This window comes from Lytechinus pictus, chromosome 6, assembly GCF_037042905.1.
Source record: "Lytechinus pictus isolate F3 Inbred chromosome 6, Lp3.0, whole genome shotgun sequence".
Taxonomy (NCBI): domain Eukaryota; kingdom Metazoa; phylum Echinodermata; class Echinoidea; order Temnopleuroida; family Toxopneustidae; genus Lytechinus; species Lytechinus pictus.
The window spans coordinates 23,698,254-23,715,864 of NC_087250.1; the positions used below are offsets into that span (position 1 = coordinate 23,698,254).

At 36.5% G+C, this 17,611-nt stretch overlaps 1 protein-coding gene across 2 annotated transcripts; it reads left to right on the top strand.

The window, feature by feature from the left end:
* The first annotated feature begins 1,698 nt into the window (after window positions 1-1,698).
* On the top strand, window positions 1,699-17,206 carry LOC129263657 (very-long-chain 3-oxoacyl-CoA reductase-B-like). Of its 2 annotated transcripts, XR_010293952.1 has the most exons (10): window positions 1,710-1,959; window positions 5,633-5,679; window positions 6,003-6,078; window positions 6,938-7,113; window positions 9,227-9,271; window positions 9,920-9,954; window positions 10,637-10,718; window positions 11,751-11,816; window positions 14,367-15,951; window positions 16,535-17,206. XR_010293952.1 is itself a non-coding variant. In XM_064101240.1 (9 exons), the coding sequence occupies exons 1-9, from the start codon at window positions 1,782-1,784 to the stop codon at window positions 14,628-14,630; spliced, it is 969 nt and encodes a 322-aa protein (XP_063957310.1). In that variant the 5' UTR covers window positions 1,699-1,781; the 3' UTR covers window positions 14,631-17,206. The 2 variants fall into 2 exon arrangements, 1 of the variants encoding a protein (XP_063957310.1); XM_064101240.1 differs by having other exon boundaries at window positions 1,699-1,959; window positions 14,367-17,206.
* The last annotated feature ends 405 nt before the right edge of the window (window positions 17,207-17,611 follow it).

Genomic DNA, 17,611 nt, shown 5'->3' on the forward strand with positions numbered 1-17,611 from the left:
CTGGCACTGCACAAATTCCACCGAGTCAAAATGAACAATATTTTTACATAGCCTAGCTTCAATAATCTTTCATAAGCACATGTCATTAATTAAGAGATTGTTTAAATCACAGAGAGGCCATACATACTCCTCACATCAATTGGTTTCTGAATCCGAATTAAGTCACGAAATGGCAAAAATAAAGACCAATTAAAATGAGACTGGATTAAACAAACTTTCCAGTTATTGCAAATGTCCCTCATGGGCATGTTTTTAACTGAAAAGTGATTGGCTCAATTACAAAGAAACTGCAGGAAGTTGATATAAAATTTTAAATGACTGGAACACACATATCCCCATGGGAATTTTACACAGCCACAGTGTGACCAACTTTGTCATTGGGTTCCATGCATGGACCTGGCAACAGAGGATTATCTATTGTTACTGGGGGTGCTGTGACAATGCTCAGCACCCCCAGTAACAATAGACTAATCCTCCGTGGACAGGTTCCTTGTTATTCCATGACGTTTGCTCTGGCAACAATTGCTCTGATGGAAAATCTGCACGTAAAGCCAAACATAAATCCTAACCTCCAAAATTAAATATACTTCATAATCCTTATCTTTACATTATTCTGAACCAAAAACTCTTATTACATTTCTGACACTGACCCTAATGCCTTCTGAGATTAGAAAACCAGAGCAAAAGTTGCAGGAGCAAGTATGTCATGTCACCTGTCATTTTTTGCATTTTTAAAAGTGAAATTGAAGGATTTTGTGCACACTGGGGAAATTCGTGAAAACTTTCAGTTAAAATAATGTAAGTGATCAAAATTTCTCAATGCCCTGATGCTCACAACTTTGATTGAGGTGCAGCTAGCTTCTTGGTGAGAGGGAGGAATAATGGCTCTTGGAGGAGACGTACAGAATCATTGAAAATAGAACCATTTGGTAATATCTTGACAGTGTGTTTCAACAACAAAAGGTAAGAATTCGGTCAGTGATTATAGCTGGTAATCACCTTTATGTTTTTATTATTGCTTTTTTTCTTCTACCAAGTGAGATATATGACAGTTTCTGAAATTTCGCATTGAGAATGTGTAATCAATCAAAGGGCTCCTCGATTCGGTACCGATGCAATTGATGTATAGGGTTTATTTAATCACTACGCCCTCATCACTAGCGTACCTACGGGGGGGGCAGGGAGCCACAACCCATACAAAATACATATCACTGCCCCCCCTGACGAACTTGAAAAACCTTTTATGCCCCCCTGACGAGCTTGAAGACCTTTTTTTTTTTTTTTTTTTTTTTTTGCTTGTCAATTTTTTGGGCGGCCGATTTTGCCCTCCCCCTGTGGAAAATCCTAGGTACGCCACTGGCCCTCATGAATATTGTCCATCCCATTTGATCACCAAATTTCTAGAGTTTGTGATTTTCAGAGCATTGGCAATAGCAAAATAATTTGGTGATTTATTGTTGTTTATTTTGGTGCTTAATATGAAAAATGAAGCTTTATTTTTGTCCCTGTGAAACCACGAAAGAGACAAATCCTGAGGATGTTTGATTTTGCTCACTTGCACTTTCAGATTTTCTAATGCATGTAAAGGCATACACATATAGATCGATTCCCATTGGGCAAACTTTTTCTACCCCCTCAAAAAGGGCCATTTTCATTACGAGATCTATTCTGTTGTTCAAATAATAAAAAGTTAGAATGTGCATGCCCTCTACGTTCGTCTGCAGAGAGTGCAAGGGTCCTCATCTCAATTTTTCGCCTGTCATACCGGAATACCACACAAAATGAGTGCTTTTGAGCCTCCTGCTGTTGTCGTTAATATATTTGCAGTCATCGGTTTCATTGCAGTTGCTTACAAATCCTTGAGGGTTTTGTTATCGATATTGAAGAATGTCAAGACGTTTGTTTTGGCGAGACCGCTGGGCCTCGCTACAAATCCCAAACGGCATGGAAAGTGGGCGGGTGAGTATCGGGGTGGCGCACCGGGCGCTAGCGGGTGGGGATGGCCAAACCCTGGGAGCTCTGGCTCGCGAAGCGGGTCGGAGCATTACATTTACATTACATCATGATTTCCTTTAAGATTTTAGAATTTTAACTCTATGCCCGTCTCTATGTCGATATTTGATATCAAATTCATCGAATTAAGATAATCTTGTCATGAGCTTTGTGACTTTTTTGTCTCTTGATTTTTTTGAAATTTTGGCAGCCTTGGCCTTGCCCGTCTTCAGTAGACAGCTGGGGCCGATTGCACGAAAGGGTCTTTCCAAGGACCGTCTTTCGTGTCGCCCATCTTTTATGATACGCCATGTGAAACGCATTTCAAATAAATTATCTGCAAATATATTTTATTTGTCCGTTAAAATAAACAAAATATTTGTTTATAAATTGATGTGATATCTCATGAAATTGTATAAAATTTGATTTAAAAGCAAGCTTACGAATTTTATTTGTTTATCATAAATTTCAGAAACACCCCGCTTATAGCGCATCATAAAAGATGGGCGACACGAAAGACGGTCCTTGGAAAGACCCTTTCGTGCAATCGGCCCCTGGCAGCCGTCTGTTTCGAGGAGTTTTTTTAACATTTTTATATTTTTTTAATTTCTCCTCATACACAGACGGCTCGCTATCGTGCAGCCACCATTAGGGGACTTACAGTGCAAAATCCCCCCGTCGGGGCTCTTCAATTTTTGTCTTTAATGAATCAAACTTTTGAAAATTAACACGACCGAAATGCAAATTAATATTCCCTCTTGGCATTAATTGCCAAAAAACGGGGAAAATCAAGTTAAAATGAACAAAAACAGTGACTTACCTCGGCTGTCGCGCAACTTCACTGCCCTGTTTTATCCATACTTAATACACATAAACACATGGCCATTGAGTCCCCTGTACAGATCGCGCTAGAACTTCGGTCTCTGTATTTGGTGAGTGAAGCCAACGGAGTTCAGCTGAACAACCAACATAACAGAGACCGAAGCTTTTGGTCTAGTCTTCAGTTGCACAAAAGAGGCCGTCCGGCGAGTAAAAAAGAACAGCCGTCTTTATATTTTTATAGTTACGTGGTTTGAATGGTTTGAATATAAAAAATGAATAAAACTGCAATTTTCGACTCGCCGTACGGCCGTCGTATAGAGCAAATGTGACTGAGGTAGGGGCCTACTTTATATTGTACGCTCTAGTGGCGTATGCAGGGGGGGGGCATACCTGCCAACCATTCCGATTTTGGCGGAATTATACCGATTTTTTAGCCTCCATTCCGAATTCCGAATTTTTAAACCAAAATTCCGATTTTTAGGTCAATCAATATAGTGTTGAAATTATTGAAACGGCTGTATGATGCGACTAACGCATAAGCGGCTGTAACATACGACTAACGCATAAACAACTGGGGCGCACGGCTAAGTGCTAAGTGCACAGTTCCATTGCAATTGCATGTGAAAATTACGAGCAGCGGCCACAGCGGCGCGGCCGATATTAGCGTTGACTTCCGGAACAAAATGGCGGCTGACATCGGCTCGCGAAAGTGCCAGTTTTCAGTGAGGACACGTTTTCAAAATCCACGAACATCGGAAAAACCGTGAAAAATTCACTTTTTTAGACCCCTTGTTTCCTAACTACGATGTATAGAATTAAGGATGGTGATATTTTTGACGCGAAATATGGTGATTTAGTAAGATAATTTCACTTTTTATTCGAGGTTTTGCTCTTTTCGCCGGATGATTTTGTATTGTGGAATGAGTTAGTGAATGAGTCGTGTACTGGTGTCTAGAGTGTGTTGGTAATATCATTGATGAGTCTGCTTACCGGCGCCTGATTACCCGGCCGATCGGCCGCGCCGTGCACATCGGGAGGCTCTGCCACAGTTACTCAAGTTTATCCCTACGCAATGTTAAATTGATCTGTACTTTATTTTTTCGAATAATTGTCAAATTTGTGAGAAAGAAAGCGGCAATTATCAACTTTCGAGTCAAGTTGATCCATCGGAGCCGAACGCCAAATCTACTTGCTTCGCTTGCCTAAACTCCCGGCGCCCGAGTTGCAGCGCCTCAGCCTCCCAGTCTCATCGGCGCACCGCAAGTGCAGTGGTGGGTGCGGGTCGGGCGTATTCCGCCGTATTACTTCGGCTCCGTTTTTGTCATGGCTGAAAATATGCTTTCTTATGCCAACAAGCACTTATCTAATAAAGGTTATGATATAACCTTGTCCTCAGTCACTACTCCTGTGTGGTGAAATATAAACATGAATAAGATGACAATGTTTGGCTTATTTTGATGCATATGATAGACTTGATATAATTATAAATGATAAATAAATGTTCTGGATCTGGATGTATACGATGCAGGGCCCTCCTGGGCATAAACGCATCGGGTGAGAGAGGGCGGGGTGAGGATTAGAAAGCTCTGTCAATGGCCTTCTTGAATGAGCTTGTCGATGTTGAGTTGATGACAGCGTCACTCAAGTGATTCCATCACTTGTTAGATTTTTTTGCACTCAGTTTTTAATACAGTAGGCTAGGCCAACTTGAATCTGAATTAATGATACAAAATATCCCTTGGCCCAAAACTCAATTGAATTCTTGAAATTAGTTTTTTTCTGATTAAAAAGAGAATCTTTCCAGAAACTTTCCAACAATAGAGGGCCTTACAAAAATATGCTCAAAATCAAATTATTCCTAAATCTATATAGATTTCAATGAAAACAAATCACACCTGAATGAAACTGGGTGTATTTTTTTGTCACAAACGTGATATCTTAAAGACCCTTGTTTTAATGTTTGATTGATAAATGATATTATATTACATATAAGTAGACTAACGTTACATGTAGGTCATCCTGTGGTATGGTTAAGAGGGTAAATTTGCTTTAAAAAGGGTAGGGAAATGCTACTTTTACATGCAGAAAATGCAGAGTCCCTACCATGGGAGGGGGAAACCATCTCGCGCGCGACCTGCTCGGCGCCCTCGTGACTTTGATACTGATTTTTTATTATCAAAGGTTGGCAGGTATGGGGGGGGGGGGTTACAGGGGTTCAACTGACCCCCCTTAAATTTTTTTTATACCCAACCCTCCCATGTTTTTTTTTTTCTTGTCAATATATTGGGGGAGGTGCACCTATGATTGGTGGTGAAGACCATTTTTTTGTCAACATTTCATTCAGTTTGAAAACCCGCCCCTTAAAAATGTCTGCGTACGTCACTGGTACGTTCGTAATTTTAAATAAGGAAAGAGAGAGAGGGGGGAGGGTGGTCGAGACAGTGATGATTGTATTTTTTTATCTGACATCCAGTCGATCTTACCCCCCCCAAAAAAAAAAAAAAAAAAAAAAACACCTCCCTGTCCTTACCAGATCATTCTCCCGCGAGCAATTTGTTCCCACTTATGATAAGGACGGAATGTCGACCTTATTCATGTTCTCCTATTTTTTTATTTTTTTCCTCCTATCATCGTAAGTGGGAACAAAGAAATATGCTCTCTGGTAGGGACAAGGAGGTGACGATTTTTTTTTCTTGGGAGTGGGGGAGGGCGCGTTGAGGGACATCAGGGTTGGAGGAAGTTTTATTTATTATGACTGTCAAACAGAAGTTTGAATTTTGAAATCACTTTCTTTCATTCTTTCTTTTTGTTTAAATAGTCGTGACAGGAGCTACTGATGGTATTGGCAAAGCTTATGCCGAACAGGTAAATAGAAAAAAACTGCCTTACAAATAAGTTATTTAAGAAGTCTATTATAAACATTTAAAAGTTTGTCATAAGTTGCATATCTGATTAGTTTAAATGGTCATTATTTTGAACAAAGTATGAATGCAACAATGATAAGTGTATATTGTCACATTTACAAATCACAAATATACTAGTACTCTGATGCAAGTTGTTCAGTTGTCCCTGTTTTAATATGGAAGGAAGTCATAAAGTAGGCATGTGTGATGCAGGATGAATATTTAATTGCATGTTATAGGTCTCTTGGTAAAAGTAATTTTATCAACTTTTTATTTATATTTCAGCTTGCAGCTAAGGGTCTCAACATCTTTCTGCTGAGCAGATCTGCAGACAAACTCAAGGATGTTGCAACTCAGATCGGTAAGGTAGATGATGATGATGATGATGGTGATGATGGTGGTGATGATGATGATGGTGGTGGTAATGATTATGATGGTGATGATGGTAATTATGGTTATGATGATGATGGTGATGACGATGATGATGGTAATTATAGTTATGATGATGATGGTCATGATGATGATGGTGGTGATGATGGTGATGATGATGATCATGATGATGATGGTAATGATGATGATGATGATGGTGATATAGTGATGATGATGATGATGGTGATGATGGTGATATAGTGATGATGATGATGATGGTGATGATGGTGATATAGTGATGATGATGATGATGATGATGATGGTGATATAGTGATGATGATGATGATGCTTATGAAGGTAATGCTGACAGTTTAAGTGAAGAACTTGCTAATATCACTTATAGCACCTTCAGAAGTCTCTTAGCTCTCTATAATAATGCAGCATCATTACCCCATCTTGAGCAGAGCAGCATGGTAGAAAAGTATTTGATTTTTCATACCCTTGGTGGTGCTGTTGTAGCTTAAAATAGGCGTGGTCCAACTGGCCGATGGACATAAAACATACTCGTAACGGATACAGCGGACAAGCAAAATTTCGGGTTGGGTCCTTCCATTTTCATCCGCTCCAGACAATGGACAAAATGGGCGAACAATGAAATCACAGAGGACGGGCTCGATGGATATAAAGCGTATGAAACATGTATTCAAAGAGTCCACAATAGATACATAACGTTTTCCAACGGATAGCAAGATTCTTTTCCGTTTTACATATTCTCTGCAAGTGTAGTGGGACCAAGCCTTAAATACTAATTTCCAACCCCTTATCCTTATCTTCCCTCCCTTAATACTCAGAGCAAAAGTATAAGGTGGAAACAAAGACATTTGCCGTTGATTTCACCGGTGCGGCAGATATGTATCCTTCCATCGGAGACCAGCTAACTGGACTAGACATAGGAGTCTTGGTTAACAACGTTGGCATGTCATACAGCTTTCCTCAGTACTTTTGTGAACTAGCCGATTCAGAGAAGGTAATATTGTTTTTAAAAAATGTAAACACATGTGCAAACTAGATGAAAAATATACACAAATATTCAAGATGAGATCAGGAAATAAAAAAAACGTTGAATTAATTTCCTTGTAGTTATTAAAATAGTATAACTTTTATGTTTGATCGAAGATATCATGACAATTTTCTAAATCCTTCATTTTTTAGATGTAAGCATGTGCCCGTAAGTAGTGGGCACAAACTCTCAAAAAGGAAATAAATAAAAGAGTGAATGAGGACACAATAGGACACATACTTTATTCAACATAATAACGAAACTTGGATTGAGATGTTTTGTGATGGACGTTGAAAGAATGCTCATATCTCTGTGTTCAATGGACCATATCGCATGAGATTTATACCAGTTATATAAAACAGATGCTAGTTTGTGATTATAAATTATATACAATATGATTTTGTAACTTTCACATTACACTCATTTAAAGTGTCATGAATATTTTTTGTGGGACACGCTGTAAAAAAGCTGGATAGAGCTTATTGTATGCTGCTCTACACACGACATTGAAGCTACAGGAAAAATACTCCATGACACAATTAATAGTATATGGGACCATACCAATGCTTAAGAAACAACCCACACATGCAGATGCAAGAGAAAAATTGTGGAATTTTGCGTGCTTGACCTTGGAGTGCTTTTCAGTGGCCTCAAACGAGCATGTTGTAGCTTTATCCAGCTACTGATATTGATGACCCCAACAGCGAAAAAATTTGAATAAATGAATAGAGAAATATCACACAAGTTTGACATTGGAAATTTCATTAATATTGAAATTAGAATAAGAAAGTCGTTATTTAAATGGATGTAACATTATGAATTTATGTCTTTATTGTTTCAACTATTTTCACAAAAGGGGGATATGCACAATAAATGTTTGAAATATCATATATACATTTTTTTTCTCCAGTAATGTAAAATCATGTTTGATTCCTCATGAAACTTGATAAGTCAACGTTTTTCAGTTAGGGTCTTCCCATGGGTAAATTGCCAATTCGTCCACTCGCCACATGGTCTACTTTCATTTAGTCTAATGCCATTCTGTAAATCAACATTTCCTCTAACAACCATTTGGTCCAATAACCATTCGGTCCATTCATCACTTCGTCTAAGCACCATTTCGTCTATTACCATTTCGTCTAATAACTAGTTGGTCTAATACCCATTTTCTTTTCATTCATTTTGCACAATTATTTTTTTTTTTTTCCTCGTGTCAGAGGTTTTTTATTCATTCAATTGCCAATTTAACATGTATTAACATTCAGGGTCTTAGAGACAACATCCGAGATGTCGTCTAAAAGAATTTCATATAATTTAAACACATGCCATATAGAATAACTGTTGTATGGTTTACCTTGAAAATAATTAATCATATACATCAAATAGATTGCATATTGAGCATACACAAGGACTGTATTTATATCTGTTGCTTTTTCATGTGTGAAATCAAAACCAACTATTAATAATTTTTCGTTTAATATAATTTTTTCTTTAAACATTAAATTAATCAAATCCATAATACGTTTCCAGAAAAGCTTTACGCTTGGGCATTCTAAAACAACATAAACAAAAGATTATGTTGTTTTCCAGAAAATACATATTGCACAATTAACACTTAAGTTTAATTAGACCAAATGGTATGGACTAAATGGCTATTGGACCAACTGGTTATTAGACAAAATGGCATTATACTAAATGAAAATAGACCATGTGGTGAATGGAAGAACAGATGGTGGACCAAATGATAGTAGACGAGTTGGCAATTGGACGAATTGGCATTAGATGAATTGGAAATAAACCTTCCCATGTGCCTGTGGATCATGTTTGTCTATGTACATCTAAATTATTTTCTGCTCAGTCTAATCTTATAAACCTTGCTGTAAACATGCCCTAGAGGTACTTAGTTGACTTCTATTTCGTTAAAATGACTACAGAGTGTACATTTCAGTTTACGTTGAAGATCAGGCTTCATTTAGACTAGAGAAAAATCTTTTGATGTAGCCAAATGTAATTGCAGTAATTGTAAATATTACTTGCCATCCTCCCCATTCAGTTATTCTGCTTATATTTTCATTTACAGTTTCTTCCCAACATCATTAATATCAACTGCCTTTCTGTTGTAATGGTATGTATGTAGAATTATTTTTTTTAAATATACACATTGAAATTTACAGGTCATTCAGAGATATTAAAACATAAATCATTTAAAGTGGCAGTGCTAAGCTTCCGTTTTCTGCTTATTCATCTGAACGGCATCTAGGGAAGAATTTCATGAAGATTTTTTTTCCTTTTTTTTTTCACTGCTCTCGGCCAATCAGAAACAAGGATTTTCAGTAGCTTAGAACATCTGTCAGTGGAAGTCACAAAAATCTTCATGAAATACCTGATGACACATTTTAAAAATGTACCTATTGATTGGTGATTGCTGTGTAGCTATCTAGATCTCAAAATGATGACTCAATTATGCTTTTAGTCATGAAGAGTGTCAACAGTGCAAATAGAGATGTATAGGATTAGTCAAGATATTGTCTGCCTTATTATTACAGCTGTATTTGTTTTTAAGTGTGTTATGGCATTGAAGAGCAATTCCATGCAGTGAACTATTTTATTACATGATTTCTTTTTAAGATTATGACAAGATGTTAAATCTCTAAATAATCACTCATTTTTTATGCCTTTCCCACAACTGTTTGTTATCCCTTTGAATTTCTTTTCATCAATAATCCTGATATTTTCTTATAATATTCTTATTTCTTGGTTTTCTGTGTTATAGATGACCAACCTTGTTCTTCCTGGTATGGTGGAAAGGTAAGACAAAAAAAAAGATAAAAAGCACAAGAAAAAACAACAGCTAAACAACAATACTTAATAATCCAGTCTGTAAAAATCAAATCATGTGCAGGTAAAGTTTATTTTAGTCAGGCAGATTTTATTATTAAACAAACAAACAAGAGTTCTAAGCATTAGAACATATTGGGGAGGAACCCCAAATTTACCAAACTAAACGTCTGGCAGTGCATCGCTGCTGCTGGTTTCGACAAGAGGGGCACCAAAAAGTGCCCCTTTCACAAAAAATTGTATGCTGATGAAGATTTGCAGCATTTTCTAAACACATTCAAATTTGTTTTTACAAAAGAGAGTATCAAATACCTTTGATTTAATGCTATTTTAAATAAATTTGAGATTGACAAATTTGAACTTTTTGCAATAAATTATTTTTTTCTCATTTTCTTTACTTTCATTTTCACAATGTGATCACCCCCCCCCCCCAAAAAAAAAACCAAAAAAACAATAATGCATAAAAACATATTTCACTGAAAAGTAATGAACTTTGAGCTACAAGATAAGGTATATCATGTACACTTCATGAACAAACTTTCATACTTTCATTCAAAATCGAATTCATTCAAAACTTGGGTCAAAGTTGGAACGCATAGTGTACAGCAAATTGGCAACTCTAATTCTTCTATGTTATTCATTTTATTTGCAGGAAGAGGGGTATTATCATCAATGTCTCATCTGCTTCTGGAATGAATCCAAGCCCAATGCTAACAGTCTACTCTGCTACTAAGGTAATGTTTTGCAACCTATACTATACATAATTTATCTTTATTTGCCAATAAAAAACAAAATTAAAACATTAAATCATTAGCACATCAAACCAGGCTATAAAAATAAGATGGAAAATCCACATACATGTAATATTTAAATGTAAGAATAGAATTAAAGCCCAGAAGGTGTTTCACAAAATATAAGTATGACTTAGAGTCGCACTTAAATGCAGATGCATACATGATATGCAGCGCAATCTTATTGATCAATACACAGCAATGCGCGTCCTCTTGGCATGATTCGACCAATGTGGTCATGCCTTTTATACCGCATGCAACTAGACACTTAAGTGTGAATCTAAGTCATACTTAAATCTTTGTGAAACACCACCCCCCCCCCCCCCCCCCCCCCGGACCCTGACATGAAAAGTTCAAATGCCAAGGACAGGGCAAACAAAATTTAGTGTACAAGATATAATACAGGAAAATAGATAGCATATAGGAAGAAGGGGGGATGAAAGAAAGAACGAAAGAAAGGAATAATAACATCCCATTCTATCTTATTGAGAAAACAAATTAATTCCCCATGAGAGGGGCACCAACCCCTCTTATTAAAAGTGCAATGTATTTCAGATTTAGCAATAATGGTGGCGGCCTACTGTGAGTCAAATATTTTGTGACCAAAGACAGTTACTAAGGAGCAATTTGACTTAGAAGAGGTATTATAACATATGTTTTATATAATCTGGGGTCCGTTTCATAAAGGACTTGCAACTGTTGTAACTTTGCCACTATGGCAACCACCATGATAACCTTGATTATGATTGGCTGCTGAGCCCTGTTACCATGGCAGTTGCCATTATGGCAAAGTTACAACAGTTGCAAGTCCTTTATGAAACGGACCCCAGGTCTAAAAATTGCTGCAACTTGGGTAAATATTTGACTTATCAAAGGTTGACTTATGTCAGTTTAACTGTATTTTGAAAGGGGGAAAACTGAGCAAACAGTTCCTGATTATTATATTGAAAATGGATTATTGGTTTATCTTTCCAGGCCTTTGTGGATTTCTTTTCAAGAGGAATAGATGTAGAATACCGCTCTAAGGGAATACAAGTACAGGTAAAGTAATTGATTTGTTTCCTTCTGGATAGAAACAGAATGTACTTTTGGATTGGTCATGAAATCACATATTTGAGCAACTTTGGGCCTGACACGCACTTACATAATGTTGGGTAATTTTTAGTGCTGTTGTCAATAGGGTCATATCGACATTGATGTCGACATTCGAAGGATTTTAAATGATTCCGACATGTCGACATACACACACCCACATCGACATGTAAACATAAAATAAAAAGGGGTCTATCCTAAACTTCACGAGTGTAAAGCTTACCTGAAAAGTTCAACATTAATTGGTGCGATGAAAAGGTTTATTCAGCTTAGCAGCGCATTAAAATAAGTGCGAGCTCGCCGAGCTGCGCGGCAGCAGAAATACGTCAGTGCGAGGCCAGCTTGCCCTAGCCGCCCCTGATCCCGACGATCACTCTAGATCTCGCTCTATGCATGCACGTACCCATCCACGGAAATGTGTACCCATCGCTATTCACCGTGCTTGATAATACGCTGCTCCTCAATGCATTACTTTTCACATAAACGTGAGCAGCAGCGAACACGTGTTATTGTCAAAGTTGTGACCGCCGTAATAGAGCGCTTACTTCATTTCACGAAGTCACAGAAAACTACCATTCCTTCATTTGGAGATCGTTGCACGGATCGCCGCGGAAGTGATACTGAAATTATCGATCGATTTTCATTATTTTTTATTGTCATAATGAGGAGCTTGCGTTTGCAGCACATGTGTACCAGCGTATAATACGCAATGATCACTGTTGTAATTGGTGATTCTCAAATTGGCTCCGAGTGTTATTGCGCAATGCTTTCGAGACCGGATCGTGGTACAAAAACTTGATTCTCCAGAAAAAATGTGGATTAAATTGGTGATTTTGGAAGTGAATTCACTCTAGCTTAGTGAAAATATGTTTTCCCGAACTGAGCCTGTATTATATAGATCTAGATCTAGTGTGATGATATCACTCGTGTCAAGGTGAACACATTTGATTGAGAGTGTTATGACTTATGTGCCGCAATCGAATAATTTTTTTAATGTTAGGGAGCATAGGCTGAATTACGGTCCCTTTTTCATGTGGACATTGTCGATGTCGGGATTAATTTTTAAGCGACATGTCGACATGGATTTTTGTTCCCGACAACAGCACTAGTAATTTTTATAACTGCATAGCTGGGCATCATGAATTTGGTTTCAAAAGTGATACTTTACTGTGGCGTGAACCTTTTGCGTTAATGATTTATTGTGAAAAATGTTGAGGAGGGCAACCATTAGAGTGATTAGAATGAAAGTTAAAAGCCTATGGCCCATATTCTGAAGTTGGGTTTAACTTAAACTCAGGTTTAAAGTTGTGGTTTAAGTATGGATAGCCAATTGTTACATAAATCACTTACGTTAGAGAGATCATATTTCAGCTCATTTGGCTCTCAAATCATTCATGATTGTCTAGGAAGTATATATAGATTATTGTCTTCACCATTGATGAATCAGGAAAAGAGCACAGTAAACATAAGAAACGTACAACTTTAAAAAAATTTTGATACTTTTGGCTTCCCATACTTAAACCACAACTTTAAACCTGAGTTTAAGTTAAACCTGACTTCAGAATACGGGCCTTAGATTTTTAAAGTCGAGTTCAACTAAAAACCACTGTCTAACTTTGTGCTTTAGTAATGCAGGGTTCCCACAGTCATGGAAAATCCTTGAAAAATTTGTGGTCATGGAAAGTCAGGGAATTTGGAAAATTTGTGAAAATTCATGGAATTGCTTTTACCTCTTGGCTATGGCAGCTTTCCAGTTTGTCGTGTCTTGCTATTTTCGTACTCTGTGGTAATACTCTGCTACTATAATTGGTGTTCAAGATTTCAATTTTTCCCAGTTTTGTGACATCCCAAATTCTACATACCTCCCGGGATGTCACGGGAAGTCATGGAAAGGAGCAATTTAATCACGAAAAAGTCATGGAATTCTGTTTTGGAAAGCCAAATGTGACACAAGTCTTTAAAACCGAACTCTTTGCCCCAAATCATGATTTCATATAATGCAGACTCTGCTCCAAGCCAAAATTAACAAGTTTATTGTTTGTTTTACTTCTGCTAATTGATATCATTTGATTTTGTGCTGTTTATAATCAAAATTGGTAGCTAAGGATTCCCATCCCCCTAAAAAGAATAAAAAATAAAGAAATTCATGTAAAATTTTTAAAGAATTGAATGAATTACATCTGTAGGAAATTAAATGTTCCTGTAAGATAATGAGACAAAAATAAAATATGGCATGATGGTACAAGACAATGTACAGTACGAAGTAAATGAAAGTATATAAATATCAAATTAATTGTTCAACAGATATAATTGACCCATCTCAAATTGAGATCGATGGAATTGGCGTCTAGACCATGGTTTCAATGATCAAATAATACATTGCGACAAGTTACAAGGGCAGTCAGTTTTTACATGTATATTAATTGATTAGGATAGATATAATATAAAAAAGTAATTTTAATCTGTTTTAATTTGTCCTTGATCTGTCTCTTTTTATAGTGCGTAATGCCATTCTACGTTACCACCAAACTGAGCAAGCTTAGACGCGAGACGATGACCATCCCGAGCCCAACATCGTACGTGAACAGCGCCCTCGCTGCGTTGGGGTCAGGGAATCGCACCAACGGCTGTCTAATGCACAACCTTCAGGGATGGGTCATTGGGTCTGTTCCTGAGTGGGTGATAGATAGCGTTCAGATGACTATACATAATGCCATTAGGAAGGTCAGCCTCAAGAAACTAGCAGAGAAGAAGACCAAATGATCACCATCTTTTTTATTTGGGGGGGGGGGAGTTTCAAGAAACTTGCGATCGATTGCAAGTTTACTTGTGGTCCCAAAATAGATCATATGTCTTGTAATTGATCGTAAATTTCTGATTGATTTCTCATCTGCTTCTTGCTTCAAGAAATTAGCAGAGAAGAAGACTATTAAAAGGATCACCATCTTATGGGGGTTTCAAGAAACTTGTGATCAATTGCAAGTCTACTTTTGGTCCCTAAATTAATCATATGTGATGTAATTGATTGTAAATTTGTGAGTGATTGTTGAGCTGCTTCATGCAACATGGAGTGTAATCTGATTGGATGCATTTTACATTGATCTATCGATTTTAAAATGGCAAAATATTTGCAATTGATGCAAATATTTTCTTGCAACTCCCCCTTAGTCGATAGATCTACAACTGCTTTGTCTATTTTTTGTTTGGTCTTGTCCCACTTGGTCTAATCCTTGTTAGTCTTCGATAAGACCAAATGACAGTCTTCTTAATCGGTACATTACCAATTGGTCTACAACTGTTCTTTGTACCTTTTGTTTGGTCTAAAATATCAACCATTTAGCCCACTTACCATTTTGTTCCCACTTGGTCCAGTCTTTATTTGTCTAAAATCAGTTTGTCTACCAACCATTTGGTCCAATTACCATTCAGTTGTTTATTCCATTATGTCTAAGTTCCAATAAGACTTTAACATTGACTAATTTCCGTTTGGTCTCATCTCATATGGCCCAGTCCTACTTCTACAATCAGTTTGTCTACCAGCCACTTGGTCTAATTACCATTTAGCCCACTTTCTATTTTGTCTGTTTCCAATATTTCCAAGTTAGGCAATACCAATTTTGTCTAATTATCCACTTGGTCCATCACCACATAAGAATAGACATTGTGGTAATTAGACCAATTGGGTATTAGATTAAATGAGAATAGACTAAGTAAGTATTAGACCAAGTGTAGACCAGACATTAATTAGGCTATGAGTAGACTAAATGGGCTAAGACCATGCGGTATCAGACTATCTGAGATGTAGACCAACTGCATTTAGACCAAGTCTAGTACTCTATTAAGACCTATTAAAATTAATGAAATGATTTGTGTGGGAAATAATCCATAAACAATCCAATCATTATAATTTGTTTTATTTTTTTTTTTCTCAATAAATTTTAGGTTCTTAAAAGACACACAAATAAATTATTTAAAATTTGGCAAGGTATATTTGTATTGAAGCGCACAAAGTACAGAAATAATGGTTTAGAAAATGTTGATTTGCACAATTGAAAAATGAAATTTTCTCACTTGTGATCACCATGCATACACCTCAGTAAGTGATAAGGATGTCAATTATTTTCCTCATGTCCCTGATATTTATTCTATTTTTATTGTAAATTCAGGATTATACTTGTTGATATTGTCTGATTACCTTGCATATTATGTCAAAATAACTTCAAATTATACATACATGTAACTTTGATTGATGGCAAAATTTGACTTATGCATAGTGTGAAAAGATAAAACAAGAGATTACAGTTTATGATTTGTTAGGAAATGTTGAGATGGAGGCCTATTTGGACCACTAGGGGTGTTGTTATAAATTCCACTTTTTTAGCAAAATTGTTGTCCTCGACAACCCAATATGCTACAAAAACAAGGACTTAGAATAGCCCACAATAAAATAATGTGAGATAAGGTGCATTACATTTCAGGTAAATTTCAGGAGAGGAATTCTGAATACATGTATTTAAATAGTAATCAAATACAGGGGGCCATTTCATAAAGCTGTTTGGACGTTAAGAGTGACTTTAAGAATGACTGGTGATCCTTTCTTGTGGTAAATGATATTAACCATTAAATGTTCATTGGTGATTATTTAGCGCCTAAGAAAGGGTCACCAGTCGTTCGTAAAGTCGCTATTAACTTACAAACAGCTTTATGAAACACCAACCTGGTAATATTGGTTTTGAACAGGGTGTAGCTAGATATGGGTCTGTTTTCATTAAATGGTTCGAGGTATACTGATTAATGGAAATGAAATCATTACAAATAATGTTGAAATTTATACAAGTGAACACTTCTGAGAATATTTCACTTTTGAAGAGAGGAGATAGGAGGAGGAAGTGGAGGATAAGCTGGAGAACAGGAAAGAAGAAAAGGAGGAGAAGGAAGAGAAAGAATGAAGATGGAGAAGGGGGCAATGATACGTAGAGAGTGGGTGAAGGGGAAGAAAAGCGGAAGTTTGAATTTGTATTTTTACTGAACAATGAAGAATTCAACATTAATCAGATAAAATGAATATCATGCCTTTAGATTTCTTTTTAATTCTAAAATAATTGTTCTTGAAATATTTTTAATGGATGAGATTATGGAGAATATGATTCTCTTTTCTTGAAAGCGACTACTCACATTTTACTAATGTTGTATATTGCCTATGCATCATTTGTCTTTTGTATAATATAGTGTCAACTCCAAGGCAGTGTTATGAAGTGATATTTTGGGAGTCATTTACATGTATATCTTGAATGATGAGATTTTTGTGATTTGAGAATAAAATAAAAGAAAATTGAAAATGATATTCATGTTATTTGTTTGTGCATTGTAGTTTTGGTAAAGAGGCAGTGTAGCTCTTTATGTGTTTCAAAAGAAGACAGTTTTTCGCAAGTCAACCATCCTACTAATGATAGCAGTGATGAAATATAAATTTCACCATTTCACATTTTAGCTCTAATAAGACCATGACTTCTTTGCGATAAATCTGTATAGTAATGCGAAAAATTAACATCCTACTGTGACTTTTTCTTTCAAATTTCTGATTAAAATCAATTAATTTCACCTTGTTTATGATATGAATAAAGTCACTGATGAATTCCCAACAGAAACAATTTAAAAAACATAGAAAAACAAAGAAATACACTTAATACATATAAAACTAAATTGTGATGTTGATTTTTTTTTCCTTACACGAACAGAATTGT

Coding starts and splice junctions, on each gene's coding strand:
- LOC129263657 (XM_064101240.1), top strand. CDS start 1,782: ATGAGTGCTTTTGAGCCTCCTGCTGTTGTCGTTAATATATTTGCAGTC. Junction 9,272..9,919: donor ACTGCCTTTCTGTTGTAATG/GTATGTATGTAG, acceptor TCTGTGTTATAG/ATGACCAACCTTGTTCTTCC. Junction 11,817..14,366: donor CTAAGGGAATACAAGTACAG/GTAAAGTAATTG, acceptor CTCTTTTTATAG/TGCGTAATGCCATTCTACGT.